General features: G+C 45.7%; 1 protein-coding gene across 3 annotated transcripts in view; it reads right to left on the reverse strand.

Moving 5' to 3' along the window:
* The window catches only part of sorcs2 (sortilin-related VPS10 domain containing receptor 2), a 230,121-nt gene that overhangs the window by 56,205 nt on the left and 158,916 nt on the right, over window positions 1-15,000 (reverse strand). For all 3 annotated transcript variants that reach the window (XM_081725448.1, XM_081725449.1, XM_081725450.1), the window contains exons 4-6: window positions 4,894-5,058; window positions 4,345-4,418; window positions 772-836 (exon numbers count right to left, since the gene is read on the reverse strand). In XM_081725448.1, the coding sequence (XP_081581574.1) occupies window positions 772-836; window positions 4,345-4,418; window positions 4,894-5,058 (304 nt within the window). The remainder of the gene's footprint in view (window positions 1-771; window positions 837-4,344; window positions 4,419-4,893; window positions 5,059-15,000) is intronic.

Here is a 15,000-nt window from a genome sequence, read left to right on the forward strand (position 1 = left end):
AAACACTACATGCACACTCATACTAAGTCTTCTGTGTGTGGGTGGGTGGGTGTGTAGCTTCCCCTAGTCTTTACTAAGAAGTATTCGTAGGATTTAACAAATGCTGTTTCTAGAATCTGTGTTTATGCAAAAAACCCAGAATGATAAACAACTGTCTGATTAAACCAGGAAGTGAGAGAAAGGAAGTGAATCATGTTTGATTAATAGAGCAAGCACATCAAATGCCACAGCATCCGTCAGTCTACAGTTTACATCTGCAATCTCCTTGTGCTCCAGAAATACCTGATTCACATGTACTTTTTTGATCGGTAAAATTTTCCCATTAGTTTTCCTGTTTGTAGCAATTTCATTTAAGAAGTGTGTGTGTGTGTGTGTGTGTGTGTGTAACAAACTGACAGCACTTAACCTTCACAGATCTGTGACAGGGTCTCGCTGAACAGCTTGTGTCTCTATGCCTGGTCACACACGCATGCACACATACGCACGTACACACACACACACATGCATGTGTGTGAGCTCTGGTGAATGAGCTCAGCATTGGGGAATTTCTCCAGTCAGAAAGTCTTTTGCCAATAAGTCAGACAAACCCCAAGGAGAGAATAAAGCTAACCGCGAGGAAATTTTCTCAAAAAGCTCTCTCCATCTGTCTTTCCATCGCTCTCTCTCTCTCTCTCTCTCTCTCTCTCTCTCTCTCTCTCTCTCTCGCTCTCTCTCTCTCTCTCTCTCTCTCTCTCTCTCTCTCTCTCTCTCTCTCTCTCATGCTTCACTCACCTCCACTGGTGTCCTGCATCTCCATATGAACCAAATCAGGATCCACATCCACTCCAGACACAGACCTACAACACAGTAGAGTAGAGTTACACACACACACACACACACACACACACACACACACACACACACACACACACACACATACACAGAGCTACAACACAGTAGAGTAGAGTTACACACACACACACACACACACACACATACACAGACCTACAACACAGTAGAGTTACACACACACACACACACACACACACACACACACACACACACACACACACACATACACAGACCTACAACACAGTAGTTACACACACACACACACACACACATACACAGACCTACAACACAGTAGAGTAGAGTTACACACACACACACACACACACACACACACACACACATACACAGACCTACAACACAGTAGAGTTACACACACACACACACACACATACACAGACCTACAACACAGTAGAGTAGAGTTACACACACACACACACACACACACACATACACAGACCTACAACACAGTAGAGTAGAGTTACACACACACACACACACACACAAACACACACACATACACAGACCTACAACACAGTAGAGTAGAGTTACACACACACACACACACACACACACACACACACACACACACACATACACAGACCTACAACACAGTAGAGTAGAGTTACACACACACACACACACACACACACACATACACAGACCTACAACACAGTAGAGTTACACACACACACACATACACAGACCTACAACACAGTAGAGTAGAGTTACACACACACACACACACACACACACACACACATACACAGACCTACAACACAGTAGAGTTACACACACACACACACACACACACACACACACACACATACACAGACCTACAACACAGTAGAGTAGAGTTACACACACACACACACACCACACACACAGACCTACAGCACATTACAGTTACACACACACACACACACACACACACACACAGAGAGACCTACAACACAGTAGAGTTACACACACACACACACACACACACACACAGACCTACAGCACAGTAGAGTTACAGACACACACACACAGACCTACAACACAGTAGAGTAGAGTCACACACACACGTTACACACACACACACACACACACACACACACACACACACACACACACAGAGAGAGACCTACAACACAGTAGAGTTACACACACACAGTTGTGCAGAGATCACTGGGCACTCATATCAACACACACCATAGATATAAAAACATCCATTATTTGACTGTAGAGCTCATTGTACAGACAATTAACAAACACAAGAGAAGGGGAGAGAGAGAGATAAAGAATGAGAGACAGAGAGAGGGCAGGAAAGAGAGTTGCCCCGGGGTATTTGTATGTAAATGAGATTTGCTGATTGCTCCTCCACTGTGCCAATTTCTTGTACTCTTTAATAATGGCAGACGTTTTGCATTCTGAAGTCAGTAGAACTACCAGAATTTCCAGAGCTGCTTTATTTCAAAAGATCCACATCAAACAAAGATTTCGAAAGCAGTTGCTATAACTATGTCTGTTGCTAACCCTAACATAACCCCTAACCCTAAAACTAACGCTAATCCTAAAATAACCCCTAACACTAACACTAACCCTAATCCTAACATAACCCCTACCCCTAACATAACCCCTAACACTAACACTAACCCTAATCCTAACATAACCCCTAACCCTAACACTAACCCTAATCCTAACATAACCCCTACCCCTAACATAACCCCTAACACTAACACTAACCCTAATCCTAACATAACCCCTAACACTAACACTAATCCTAACATAACCTCTAATGCTAACAGTAACCCTAATCCTAACATAACCCCTAGCCCTAACATAACCCCTAACACTAACACTAACCCTAATCCTAACATAACCCCTAACACTAACACTAATCCTAATCATAACATAACCCCTAACCCTAACACTAACCCTAATCCTAACATAACCCCTACCCCTAACATAACCCCTAACACTAACACCAACCCTAATCCTAACATAACCCTTAACCATAACATAACCCCTAACCCTAACACTAACCCTAACCCTAACCCTAACATAACCCCTAACACTAACACTAACCCTAATCCTAACATAACCCCTAACACTAACACTAACCCTAATCATAACATAACCCCTAACACTAACACTAACCCTAATCCTAACATAACCCCTACCCCTAACATAACCCCTAACACTAACACTAACCCAATCCTAACATAACCCCTAACCCTAACATAACCCCTAACCCTAACACTAACCCTAACCCTAACACTAACCCCTACCAATAACACTAACCCTAATCCTAACATAACCCCTAACCCTAACCCTAACAAAACCCCTAACACTAACCCTAACCCTAACACTAACCCCTAACACTAACAATAACCCTAATCCTAACATTACCCCTAACCCTAACATAACCCCTAACCCTAACCCTAACACTAACCCCTAACCCTAACACTAACCCTAATCCTAACATAACCCCTAACCCTAACATAACCCCTAATCCTAACATAACCCCTAACCCTAACACTAACCCTAACCCTAACCCTAACACTAACCATAACCCTAACATAACCCCTAACACTAACCCCTAACACTAACCCCTAACACTAACCCCTAACACTAACCCTAATCCTAACATAACCCCTAACACTAAGATAACCCCTAACCCTAACATAACCCCTAACCCTAACCCTAAAATAACCCCTAATTCTAACATAACCCCTAACCCTAACCGTAATATAACCTCTAACACTAACACTAACCCTAACCCCTAACACTAACCCCTAACACTAACCCTAACCCTCTCTGACTCTGTCCCTCCTGTCTTGTCTCTCATATGGTTCACTCTGGTTTTAATGGTTGTCTGATTCCACTTCTGCTGCTGGTTAGGAGAGAAGGACAGGAGGCTGAGAGGACACAGTCCTGACAGCTGCGTCCCTCCAGCGTCTGTCCCCGTGCAGGACAACCCACACGTTTCAGAGACGGAGACAGCTGGGTGGTGAGGGCACGACCCTGACGAAGCTCTCTCTCTCCCTCTCTCTCTCTCTCTCTCTCTCTCTCCCCAACTTGCTCTCCCTCTCCATCTCTCTCTCTCCCTCTCCATCTCTCTCTCTCTCTCTCTCTCTCCATCTCTCTCTCTCTCTCTCCCCATCTCTCTCTCATTCTCTCAACTATCGCTCTCTCCATCTCCCCAACTTGCTCTCCCTCTCCATCTCTCTCTTTCCCTCTCCCTCTCTCTCTCTCTCTCCCCCCATCTTTCTCTCTCTCTCTCTCCCTCTCTCTCTCTCTCTCTCTCTCTCTCTCTCTCTCTCTCTCTCTCTCTCTCTCTGTGTGGATGACAATAAAACCCCTGAGGCAGATTCATGGTGGCACAGTGATGGTCACGGCCCAATAAAACATGAATCGTTCGGAGCACTCGGACGGACTGAGAAAACAGAATCTTCTCTCACTCTCAGTGTGTGTGTGTATGAGTGTGTGTGTGAGGCCACAGCACACTGTAGTACAGAGTGAAGACGTCACCAGAACAGCCGGTCCTTGGTCACTCTCTCCTGTAGCAGTGTCCATCTGTGTCCCAGGTCAGCAGAGACATACAGCTGCAGACAGACATGAGACACACACACACAGTGCTGTTCTAAACCACACTGGCTCCTCTGTGGCTGTTCTGCTCAGTCCAGGGGACCAGACCCACTACCCCAGGGGAAAGAGTCCCAGTTACCCAGACTGCCCTCAGTTACATTTTACCATTGATCTGACACTTTTATCCAAAGCGACTTACTATTCTGACTGGACACAACTTGAGTAATTAAGGGTTAAGGGTCTTGCTCAGGGACCCAACAGTGGCAACCTGGCAGTGGTGGGACTTGAACCAGCAACTTTCTGATTACGAGTCCAGTACCTTCACGACACCACCAGCAAAGACTAAAACTCTGACGAGTTAAATAACACTGCTGAGTCTCCCCCCAGCGGAGACACATCACCTCCTGCCAGTCTGAGACAACACTGCCATGACACGCAAACTTTAGCGTTTCCTAACTGACACTAACAGGAGCCTTTTCCGCACAGACTCACCTTGGCCTCCTTGCTGTAGGCCAGGAGTTTATCCTCTTCAGATGGGTGGAACAGCAACGTTTCCATGGTGAAGGAGACAGGCTGTCTCTGGAACGACGCCCCCTCGTCCATGCTGATGAACAGCATCTGGTCCCGCTCGTTAATGGAGGAGCTGATCAGGACCACCTGGAAGCACACACACACACACACACATCAGTAGCTGTGTAACACAGTGGTAACACATTCACAGAACAGATACTGAGTGAAACTGAACATGCGAGTTTCTTTATGTTAGTTATTCTTGTTTACTGCACGCTGATGTTTTCATACATCTTAAGCTGAGTTCAATTTCTTCAGACTCAGAGGCATAAATACCTTTTAAAGAATAGTGCATTATTTTATTTTTAAGAGCTTATTCTTATTATAATTAATACATTTTTCTATAGAATTTTCCCAGAACCCTGTGAAACTGTGTCTGTTAAGAAGTCTGCAACTACTCAAACATAAGCGTTATTTCAAATTAACATCCCATAGCAGAGCTTGAGCAAGCATCTAGTTTCAGAGACCTGCGGGTTCAGCTCCAACGCAAACTCTAATCAACCATTCTTGCACCTCATGATAAAACTTCATTTGTTTATTTTCAGTTTATTTTTTATTTTTAGTTTATTAACTGTGAACTGAAAAAGCACTCTAAGCACCAGAGTCCTCACCATTGTGTGAGTGTGTGAGTCTCCTAGGACAGGACTTCACTACAGCACAGAGTCACTGTTCCACAGACACTTTGACACACACCCTGTAGAGTTTGTGAAATTGGAAACCCCAATGTGACTCAGCTACAGGAGGGTTGTAACTCCCCACAAAGCCCCAACACTCATTCCGCACCACCCGAGTTCCTGTCATATAGGATGCAGTTCCTGTGAGCACCTATAAGTGGAGCTGTTGCGTAACTGATTGCATGCAGTGGAGGGGATGTGAGAAAGCAGTGAGCATGAGCCATCAGGCACAGAGCACAGCAGTGGAGAACACAGCAGAGTCTCACAGCAGCTCGCAACGAACTCCTCCACAGTGGAAGCGAACTGGGGGGCCTGTGTCCATAGAGAGGTTCACGCATTGGACCGGGGAAGACCGGCCTTTAGTGAAGACCGGCCTTTAGTGAAGACCGGCCTTTAGTGAGACTGGCCTTTAGTGACACTGGCCTTTAGTGAAGACCGGCCTTTAGTGAGGCTGGCCTTTAGTGACACTGGCCTTTAGTGAAGACCGGCCTTTAGTGAAGACCGGCCTTTAGTGAGACTGGCCTTTAGTGAAGACCGGCCTTTAGTGACACTGGCCTTTAGTGAAGACCGGCCTTTAGTGAAGACCGGCCTTTAGTGACACTGGCCTTTAGTGACACTGGCCTTTAGTGAAGACCGGCCTTTAGTGAAGACCGGCCTTTAGTGAGACTGGCCTTTAGTGAGACTGGCCTTTAGTGACACTGGCCTTTAGTGAAGACCGGCCTTTAGTGAAGACCGGCCTTTAGTGAGACTGGCCTTTAGTGACACTGGCCTTTAGTGAAGACCGGCCTTTAGTGAGACTGGCCTTTAGTGACACTGGCCTTTAGTGAAGACCGGCCTTTAGTGAAGACCGGCCTTTAGTGAGACTGGCCTTTAGTGAGACTGGCCTTTAGTGACACTGGCCTTTAGTGAAGACCGGCCTTTAGTGAAGACCGGCCTTTAGTGAGACTGGCCTTTAGTGAGACTGGCCTTTAGTGAGACTGGCCTTTAGTGACACTGGCCTTTAGTGAAGACCGGCCTTTAGTGAAGACCGGCCTTTAGTGACACTGGCCTTTAGTGAAGACCGGCCTTTAGTGACACTGGCCTTTAGTGAAGACCGGCCTTTAGTGAGACTGGCCTTTAGTGACACTGGCCTTTAGTGAAGACCGGCCTTTAGTGAGACTGGCCTTTAGTGAGACCGGCCTTTAGTGACACTGGCCTTTAGTGAAGACCGGCCTTTAGTGAGACTGGCCTTTAGTGAGACCGGCCTTTAGTGAGACTGGCCTTTAGTGAGACCGGCCTTTAGTGAAGAAGCTTCTTCTCTCAGCAATATCGTGTGCAGCGGGAACACAGATGAAGCTTTTGTGCAGAAATCAAAAGTGCCGGAACTGTTTCCTACTTCTGACAGTAAAGAGCAGAAATTATGTGTGTGTGTGTGTGTGTGTGTGTGTAAGGGGGTTATACACAAGCATAATCATCTGTTATTGAACAGATCTGCAAAAACAGGTCATAAAAACTGAAGTCTGATATATTGTGATCTTAAATGAAAGACATTAAGTACAACTGCACATGCATATACACACACACACACACACACACACACGTTCTACAACAGAAACAAAAGTTGATACAAAGCAGCAAACCCGTCTCTTCTCTCAGTAACAGCTGAACTGCCAGAGACATGCAAAGTGTGTAGCAGCACATTTGCATAACATTCAGAACCAAACCCAGGTGAGCTTACTGACCTGATTACGTATTCTAATGAAGGATTGGAATATGCATCACACTACATATCTCCAAACGAACTCATATGGATCAAACACAAGAACAACACATGTGGTAGTATGCAAATACAACAGACAGCTGTAGGGAACCAGAGTGTGTGTGTGTGTGTGTGTGTGTGTGTGTGTGTGCGTGCGTGCGCGCGCGCGCGTGTGTGTGTGTGTGTGTGTATTTTTAACGTTATGCAGCTTTTCCATGGTTTCATTCTGCCCAATTACATATGCAAATTGGTAGTTCGGATATCCAGAGAGAGAGCGAGGAAGACAAAGAGGAAGACAAATAAACGATGAGTCCAGCGGCTCGGTGACGGCGCGCTCGGCGACGCGCTCGGTGACGGCGCGCTCGGCGACGGCACGCTCGGCGACGGCACGCACAGCCCGCTAGACTGCTGCAGCTATACAACCACCTGCGCGTATATCGCCCTTCAGAGGAATGGAGGACGACAAAACTAGAGGGAAACTAACCACCACGCCGAGCGTGGGTAAAGGGAGAACCAAGGACGCCAGGGGAAGAACGACAGCCCCGATGCACTGGGGAAAACCAAACTAAAACTTCCCAAACAAAACCAGAAAACAGGGAGGAACTGTAACAGCTAAGGTGAGCCTCAGGAGAGAGACAGACTTGAGATGGAAAACTGGAGAGGGGATGTGTAAAAACACAGAGACCCTCACAGAGCTGAAGAGAGGTGCAGCACGAGGGCTCACAGACCTCAATACCTGAAGTTACCAGCTAGGCACTTAGCTCGAAACTTTAGCAAAGAGCCAGCACTGAGTGAGGGGGTCACTGGGTTTATATAGGTGTAGCCCAGCTGTTGGGTGTTCAGCCTGATTAGTAGCGTGCCTGACTCGAGCCCTCCCTCTGGTGGCCGGAGGGGGCCTCGGGCAGGTACTGACCCTTACATCCTGCTCCACTGGAACATACTGCAGTGCAGAAAGGAGTTCCAACAGCTAATGTGCATGCAGTCAAAGACCACCAAACTCTTAGACAAAGACTCACACTCACTCATAAAAACTCACTCACTGGCAAACAAACACAACCTCATATGAACAAGACACTTACAAGACACTTACAATTTTAGTCATGCTACAGAGGAAGATGAGTGTGGTGTTAGGTGAGTGTAGTGTTAGGTGAGTATATTGTTAGGTGAATGTAGTGTTAGATGAGTATAGTGTTAGGTGTCTTACCCAAGGACTCTTATTGGTATAACATGGTGCACTTTCCTGAATGGCAGATTGAACCATGTTCCTACAGGAGAGGCAGGGTTGTTACCCACTACACCATACCAAACTCATACGAACACTCACACATTCAAACAGCCACTATAAAACACACAAACACGTCGTTAAACACTCACACAAACACTCATACAGCCAAACACAAACACTGCAACACTCACAAAACACAGTCAAATACTACACACTCCAACACACACAAACAGTCACACAAACACAGGCACTCACTCAAACACAAACAATACACACTCCAACACTCACACAAACACTCACAAAGTCAAACACTACACACAGTCAAAAACTAACAGTCAAACACTACACACAGAAACACACAAAGTCAAACAGCACAGCAGTGTGAGAGAAGGCAGAGCTCCAGGGAGCTGAGTCACCGATGATCACCAGAACAGAGGCTCCTCTGGCCTGCTGAGAAATCAGCATCTATTTGTCAGTTTTAATGCAAATGACAAATCTGTCCAAGCATGAGAGACAGAATCAGGAGAGGGAGGGAAGAGAAAACAAACAAAGCTCTTTTCAAGAACCTTTTCTCCATCTTTTGTAAGATCTCATAGAGAAATAGACCCATTAAATAGACCCTGTCCAATCTCACGTAATATCTCAGAGAAATATATCCATTAAATAAACCTCATCTCATCTCTAGTAATGTTTCATAGAGAAATACACCTGTTAAATAGACCCTATCCCATCTCTCATTATGTCTCAGAGAGAAATAGACCCATTAAATAGACTCAGTGCCATCTCTCATTATGTCTCAGTGAGAAATACACCTGTTAAATAGACTCAGTGCCATCTCTCATTATGTCTCAGTGAGAAATATACCTGTTAAATAGACTCAGTGCCATTTCTCATTATGTCTCAGTGAGAAATACACCTGTTAAATAGACTCAGTACCATCTCTCATTATGTCTCAGTGAGAAATACACCTGTTAAATAGACTCTGTCCCTTGTTCTATATGATTTATGCTTTCTGTTCTGCATTTATTGGTAATTGAAAACTGAAGCATGAGTGAACAACAAAGAAGTATGAAGGTATGATAGTATTGTGGCAGTAATGTGGTAGTATTGTGGCATAATGTGGTAGTATTGTGGCAGTAATGGGGTAGTAATGTGGTAATGCAGTTGTATTGTGATAGTAGTAATATGGTAGTATTGCTGTAGTAATGCGCTAATATTGTGGTACTAATGTGGTAGTAATGTGGCAGTAATGTGGTAGTATTGTGGTAGTAATGTGGTAGTAATGCAGTAGCATTGCGGTAGTATTGTGGTAGTATTGTGGTAGTAATGTAGTAGCATTGCGGTAGTATTGTGGTAGTATTGTGGTAGTAATGTGATAGTAATATGGTAGAGTTGTGGTACTAATGTGGCAGTAATATGGTAGTAATTCGGTAGTAATGTGGTAGTAACATGGTAGTATTGTGGTAGCAATGTGGTAGTATTGTGGTAGTAATATGGTAGTAATATGGTAGTAATGTGGTAGTAATGTGGTAGTATTGTGGTAGTAATATGGTAGTAATGTGGTAGTAATGTGGTAATGCAGTTGTATTGTGATAGTAATATAGTAGTATTGCTGTAGTAATGTGCTAGTATTGTGGTACTAATGTGGTAGTAATGTGGTAGTATTGTGGTAGTAATGTGGTAGTAATGTAGTAGCATTGCGGTAGTATTGTGGTAGTAATGCAGTAGTAATATGGTAGTAATGTGGTAGTATTGTGGTAGTAATATAGTAGTAATGTGGTAGTAATATGGTAGTAATATGGTAGTAATGTGGTAGTATACAATAACAACACAGCAGAGGGCTGAGGCTTTCATACTGCTCTGAAGTATTGCTGAGTAATGCTAATATGAATGTGATATGAAGGCAAACACTGTAGGAGTGAAGCTGTTTAAAACCATCGCAGCAGTATGACAGTCTACTATAACTGTGCAGTGCACTAGTATTACAGTATAGTGAAGTAGTATTAATGTGTGGTGAAGTAGTATGAGTGGTGTAGCAGTATGGACAAACAGTGGAGAGGAACAGCTGTAGTATTAGGGTAGAACAGAACAGCACTACACATAAGCACTTTGGCAGTTCCCTGGCAGTCCCTGAGAACTGGGCTGGAAAACCCTGTAGAGTAACAAGGCGAGAGGTCACGGAGTGTGAAAGCAGGCGGTGGTGACAGAGATGACGGCTGCCGCTCACAGTTCAAACCACATTAAAGCCGTCGGTTATGTAACTGAGGGGGTTTGAACACTGAATTCAATTAGCACTTTCAAAAGCAACCAGATCGCTCTTACAGATACCTCTTTCCCTAGCTCTTTTTCCCTCTATTAAGAGAGATACCCAGGAAGGAGAGAGAGATAGAGGGAGAGAAAGAGATAAAAAGAGGACTTCATTTTCTAGGCTCTGAGAAAGAGTGCAAGGAAAAACGAGCAAGAACTGTTTGAAAAACTGTTCAAACTCTCCCTTCTGCAGAATGTTTCACTGCATTAATAAACCTGATTGAGTACTGTACAGTCCAGTGTTTCACTGCATAATGAACCTGGCTCACACTGTACAGTCCAGTGTTTCACTGCGCTAATAAACCTGACACACACTGTACAGTCCAGTGTTTCACTGCGCTAATAAACCTGACTCGCACTGTACAGTCCAGTGTTTCACTGCGCTAATAAACCTGACTCGCACTGTACAGTCCAGTGTTTCACTGCATAATGAACCTGGCTCACACTGTGCAGTCCAGTGTTTCACTGCGCTAATAAACCTGACACACACTGTACAGTCCAGTGTTTCACTGCGCTAATAAACCTGACTCGCACTGTACAGTCCAGTGTTTCACTGCGCTAATAAACCTGACTCGCACTGTACAGTCAGTCCAGTGTTTCACTGCATAATAAACCTGACACACACGGTACAGTCCAGTGTTTCACTGCGCTAATAAACCTGACTCACATGGTACAGTCCAGTGTTTCACTGCGCTAATAAACCTGATTTTTGAGAACAAGTGAACAGCCCTTTCAAAGGTTTTAAAACCTGTATAATTTAGTTTCCTTGTAAAAAAATCTGATTAGCTCTAAGAGGTGAGAGAAAGGGAGAGAGAAAAGAGACATGCACACTCCACACACACACACACACACACACTCCACACACACACACACACACACACACACACACACTCCACACACACACACTCCACACACACACTCCACACACACACACACACACACACACTCCCCACACACACACACACACTCCACACACACACACACACACACTCCACACACACACACTCCACACACACACACACACACTCCACACACACACACACCCACACACTCCACACACACACACACACCCCACACACACTCCACACACACACTCCACACACACACACACTCCACACACACACACACACACACACACACACACACACACACACACACACTCCACACACACACACACACTCCACACACACACACACACACTCCACACACACACACACTCCACACCCAAACACACACACTCACACTCCACATACTCCATACAAACAAACACACACACACACACACACTCCACACACACACACACTCACACTCCACATACTCCATACAAACACACACACACACACACACACACACTCCACACACACAAACACACACACTCTCACTCCACATACTCCATACAAACAAACACACACACACACACACACACACACACTCCACACACACACACACACTCCACACACAAACACACACACACGCACACACACACTCCACACACAAACACACACACACACACACACACACACACACAACCCCCCCCCAAAAAAAAACTCCACACAAGTGTGGGTGACTAGGTGTGTCTAATCGACCTTTCAGTTGTTTAAACAAATCAGCTTCTATGTGCATTAGGGAGGGAAAATCTGCAGACCTGCAGAAAAAAGTCACAATCCAGGAGTCACAGTCCAGGAGCTGAAAATCAAAGTGAATTATACAAGTGAGGAAAATATTTGGAATTTTAAATTGAATTAATTACTGAGGGTCTTTTTCCAGCCAAGAAAAAGTCACGCACCCTAAAAAACTGTTTAAAATCACATTGCAAATTGGCTATAAGCAAATTCACAACAAGCCTGAATCTAAAAGGCTTCAGTTGGGATTTTACGGATGAAAATTCCTTTCATCCCAGTCCCTTTCCTCAGACTGGGATTTGGGAATCTGAATAAAGACATTTTGTGTGTGTGTGTGTGTGTGTTTAAGGCTAACTCCACTACAATATTAGCAGACACATGGTTAGCGCATGTACGTTGTCTCTGACAGATTTAGCAGACATAGAGACTCTTATTCAGGTGCTGTGGTCTTAACACACAGAAATGCGTCAGACACTCCACAGCTAAAACCCAAACCATCTCTTCACCACCCAAAACTCAACCCCGCCTGCCACAGTGTCAGACTCAACCCCGCCTGCCAGCAGTTGGGGTGTGTCCAGATAGGGTGGGTCAGAGCTTTCAGTGTTTTTATTTTAGCTCCAGAATGTTCATGTGTGAGTGAGGATTGACCAACCTAATCTCTTCTGCTGCACCTTTACCAATGACTCTGGTCAGTGTTCCTTAAACATATACAGTACTATAGCAGGACTCAGCATACATGGGACTAACAGACTAACATGGGACACACGTGTCACGGCTCACCACCACACAACTCTGTCTTAGAGGTGCCTGAAGTATCCTGAAAGGTATTAATTCCACAGTCAGACTCCACACTCTCCTACACTGAGTCTGTCTCAGACGCCTCTACTGTCACCACACAGGACATAAGGCCACACTGCTGTGACAACTGCGTGTGCAATCCAGCACATACAGCGAAAACACCTGAGTGCCCACACTGTGTGTCCCTCACTGGTCTTCATTAGGACAGAGGAACTGTCCCACACTGTGTGTCCCTCACTGGTCTTCATTAGGACAGAGGAACTGTCCCACACTGTGTGTCCCTCACTGGTCTTCATTAGGACAGAGGAACTGTCCCACACTGTGTGTCCCTCACTGGTCTTCATTAGGACACAGGAACTGTCCCACACTGTGTGTCCCTCACTGGTCTTCATTAGGACACAGGAACTGTCCCACACTGTGTGTCCCTCACTGGTCTTCATTAGGACAGAGGAACTGTCCCACACTGTGTGTCCCTCACTGGTCTTCATTAGGACAGAGGAACTGTCCCACACTGTGTGTCCCTCACTGGTCTTCATTAGGACACAGGAACTGTCCCACACTGTGTGTCCCTCACTGGTCTTCATTAGGACACAGGAACTGTCCCACACTGTGTGTCCCTCACTGGTTTTCATTAGGACACAGGAACTGTCCCACACTGTGTGTCCCTCACTGGTCTTCATTAGGACAGAGGAACTGTCCCACACTGTGTGTCCCTCACTGGTCTTCATTAGGACAGAGGAACTGTCCCACACTGTGTGTCCCTCACTGGTCTTCATTAGGACAGAGGAACTGTCCCACACTGTGTGTCCCTCACTGGTCTTCATTAGGACAGAGGAACTGTCCCACACTGTGTGTCCCTCACTGGTCTTCATTAGGACACAGGAACTGTCCCACACTGTGTGTCCCTCACTGGTCTTCATTAGGACACAGGAACTGTCCCACACTGTGTGTCCCTCACTGGTCTTCATTAGGACACAGGAACTGTCCCACACTGTGTGTCCCTCACTGGTCTTCATTAGGACAGAGGAACTGTCCCACACTGTGTGTCCCTCACTGGTTTTCATTAGGACACAGGAACTGTCCCACACTGTGTGTCCCTCACTGGTCTTCATTAGGACAGAGGAACTGTCCCACACTGTGTGTCCCTCACTGGTCTTCATTAGGACAGAGGAACTGTCCCACACTGTGTGTCCCTCACTGGTCTTCATTAGGACAGAGGAACTGTCCCACACTGTGTGTCCCTCACTGGTCTTCATTAGGACAGAGGAACTGTCCCACACTGTGTGTCCCTCACTGGTCTTCATTAGGACACAGGAACTGTCCCACACTGTGTGTCCCTCACTGGTCTTCATTAGGACACAGGAACTGTCCCACACTGTGTGTCCCTCACTGGTCTTCATTAGGACACAGGAACTGTCCCACACTGTGTGTCCCTCACTGGTCTTCATTAGGACAGAGGAACTGTCCCACACTGTGTGTCCCTCACTGGTCTTCATTAGGACACAGGAACTGTCCCACACTGTGTGTCCCTCACTGGTCTTCATTAGGACACAGGAACTGTCCCACACTGTGTGTCCCTCACTGGTCTTCATTAGGACAGAGGAACTGTCCCACACTGTGTGTCCCTCACTGGTCTTCATTAGGACACAGGAACTGTCCCACACT

This window comes from Electrophorus electricus, chromosome 13, assembly GCF_041902795.1.
Source record: "Electrophorus electricus isolate QZ-2024a chromosome 13, ASM4190279v1, whole genome shotgun sequence".
NCBI classification, from domain to species: Eukaryota; Metazoa; Chordata; class Actinopteri; order Gymnotiformes; family Gymnotidae; genus Electrophorus; species Electrophorus electricus.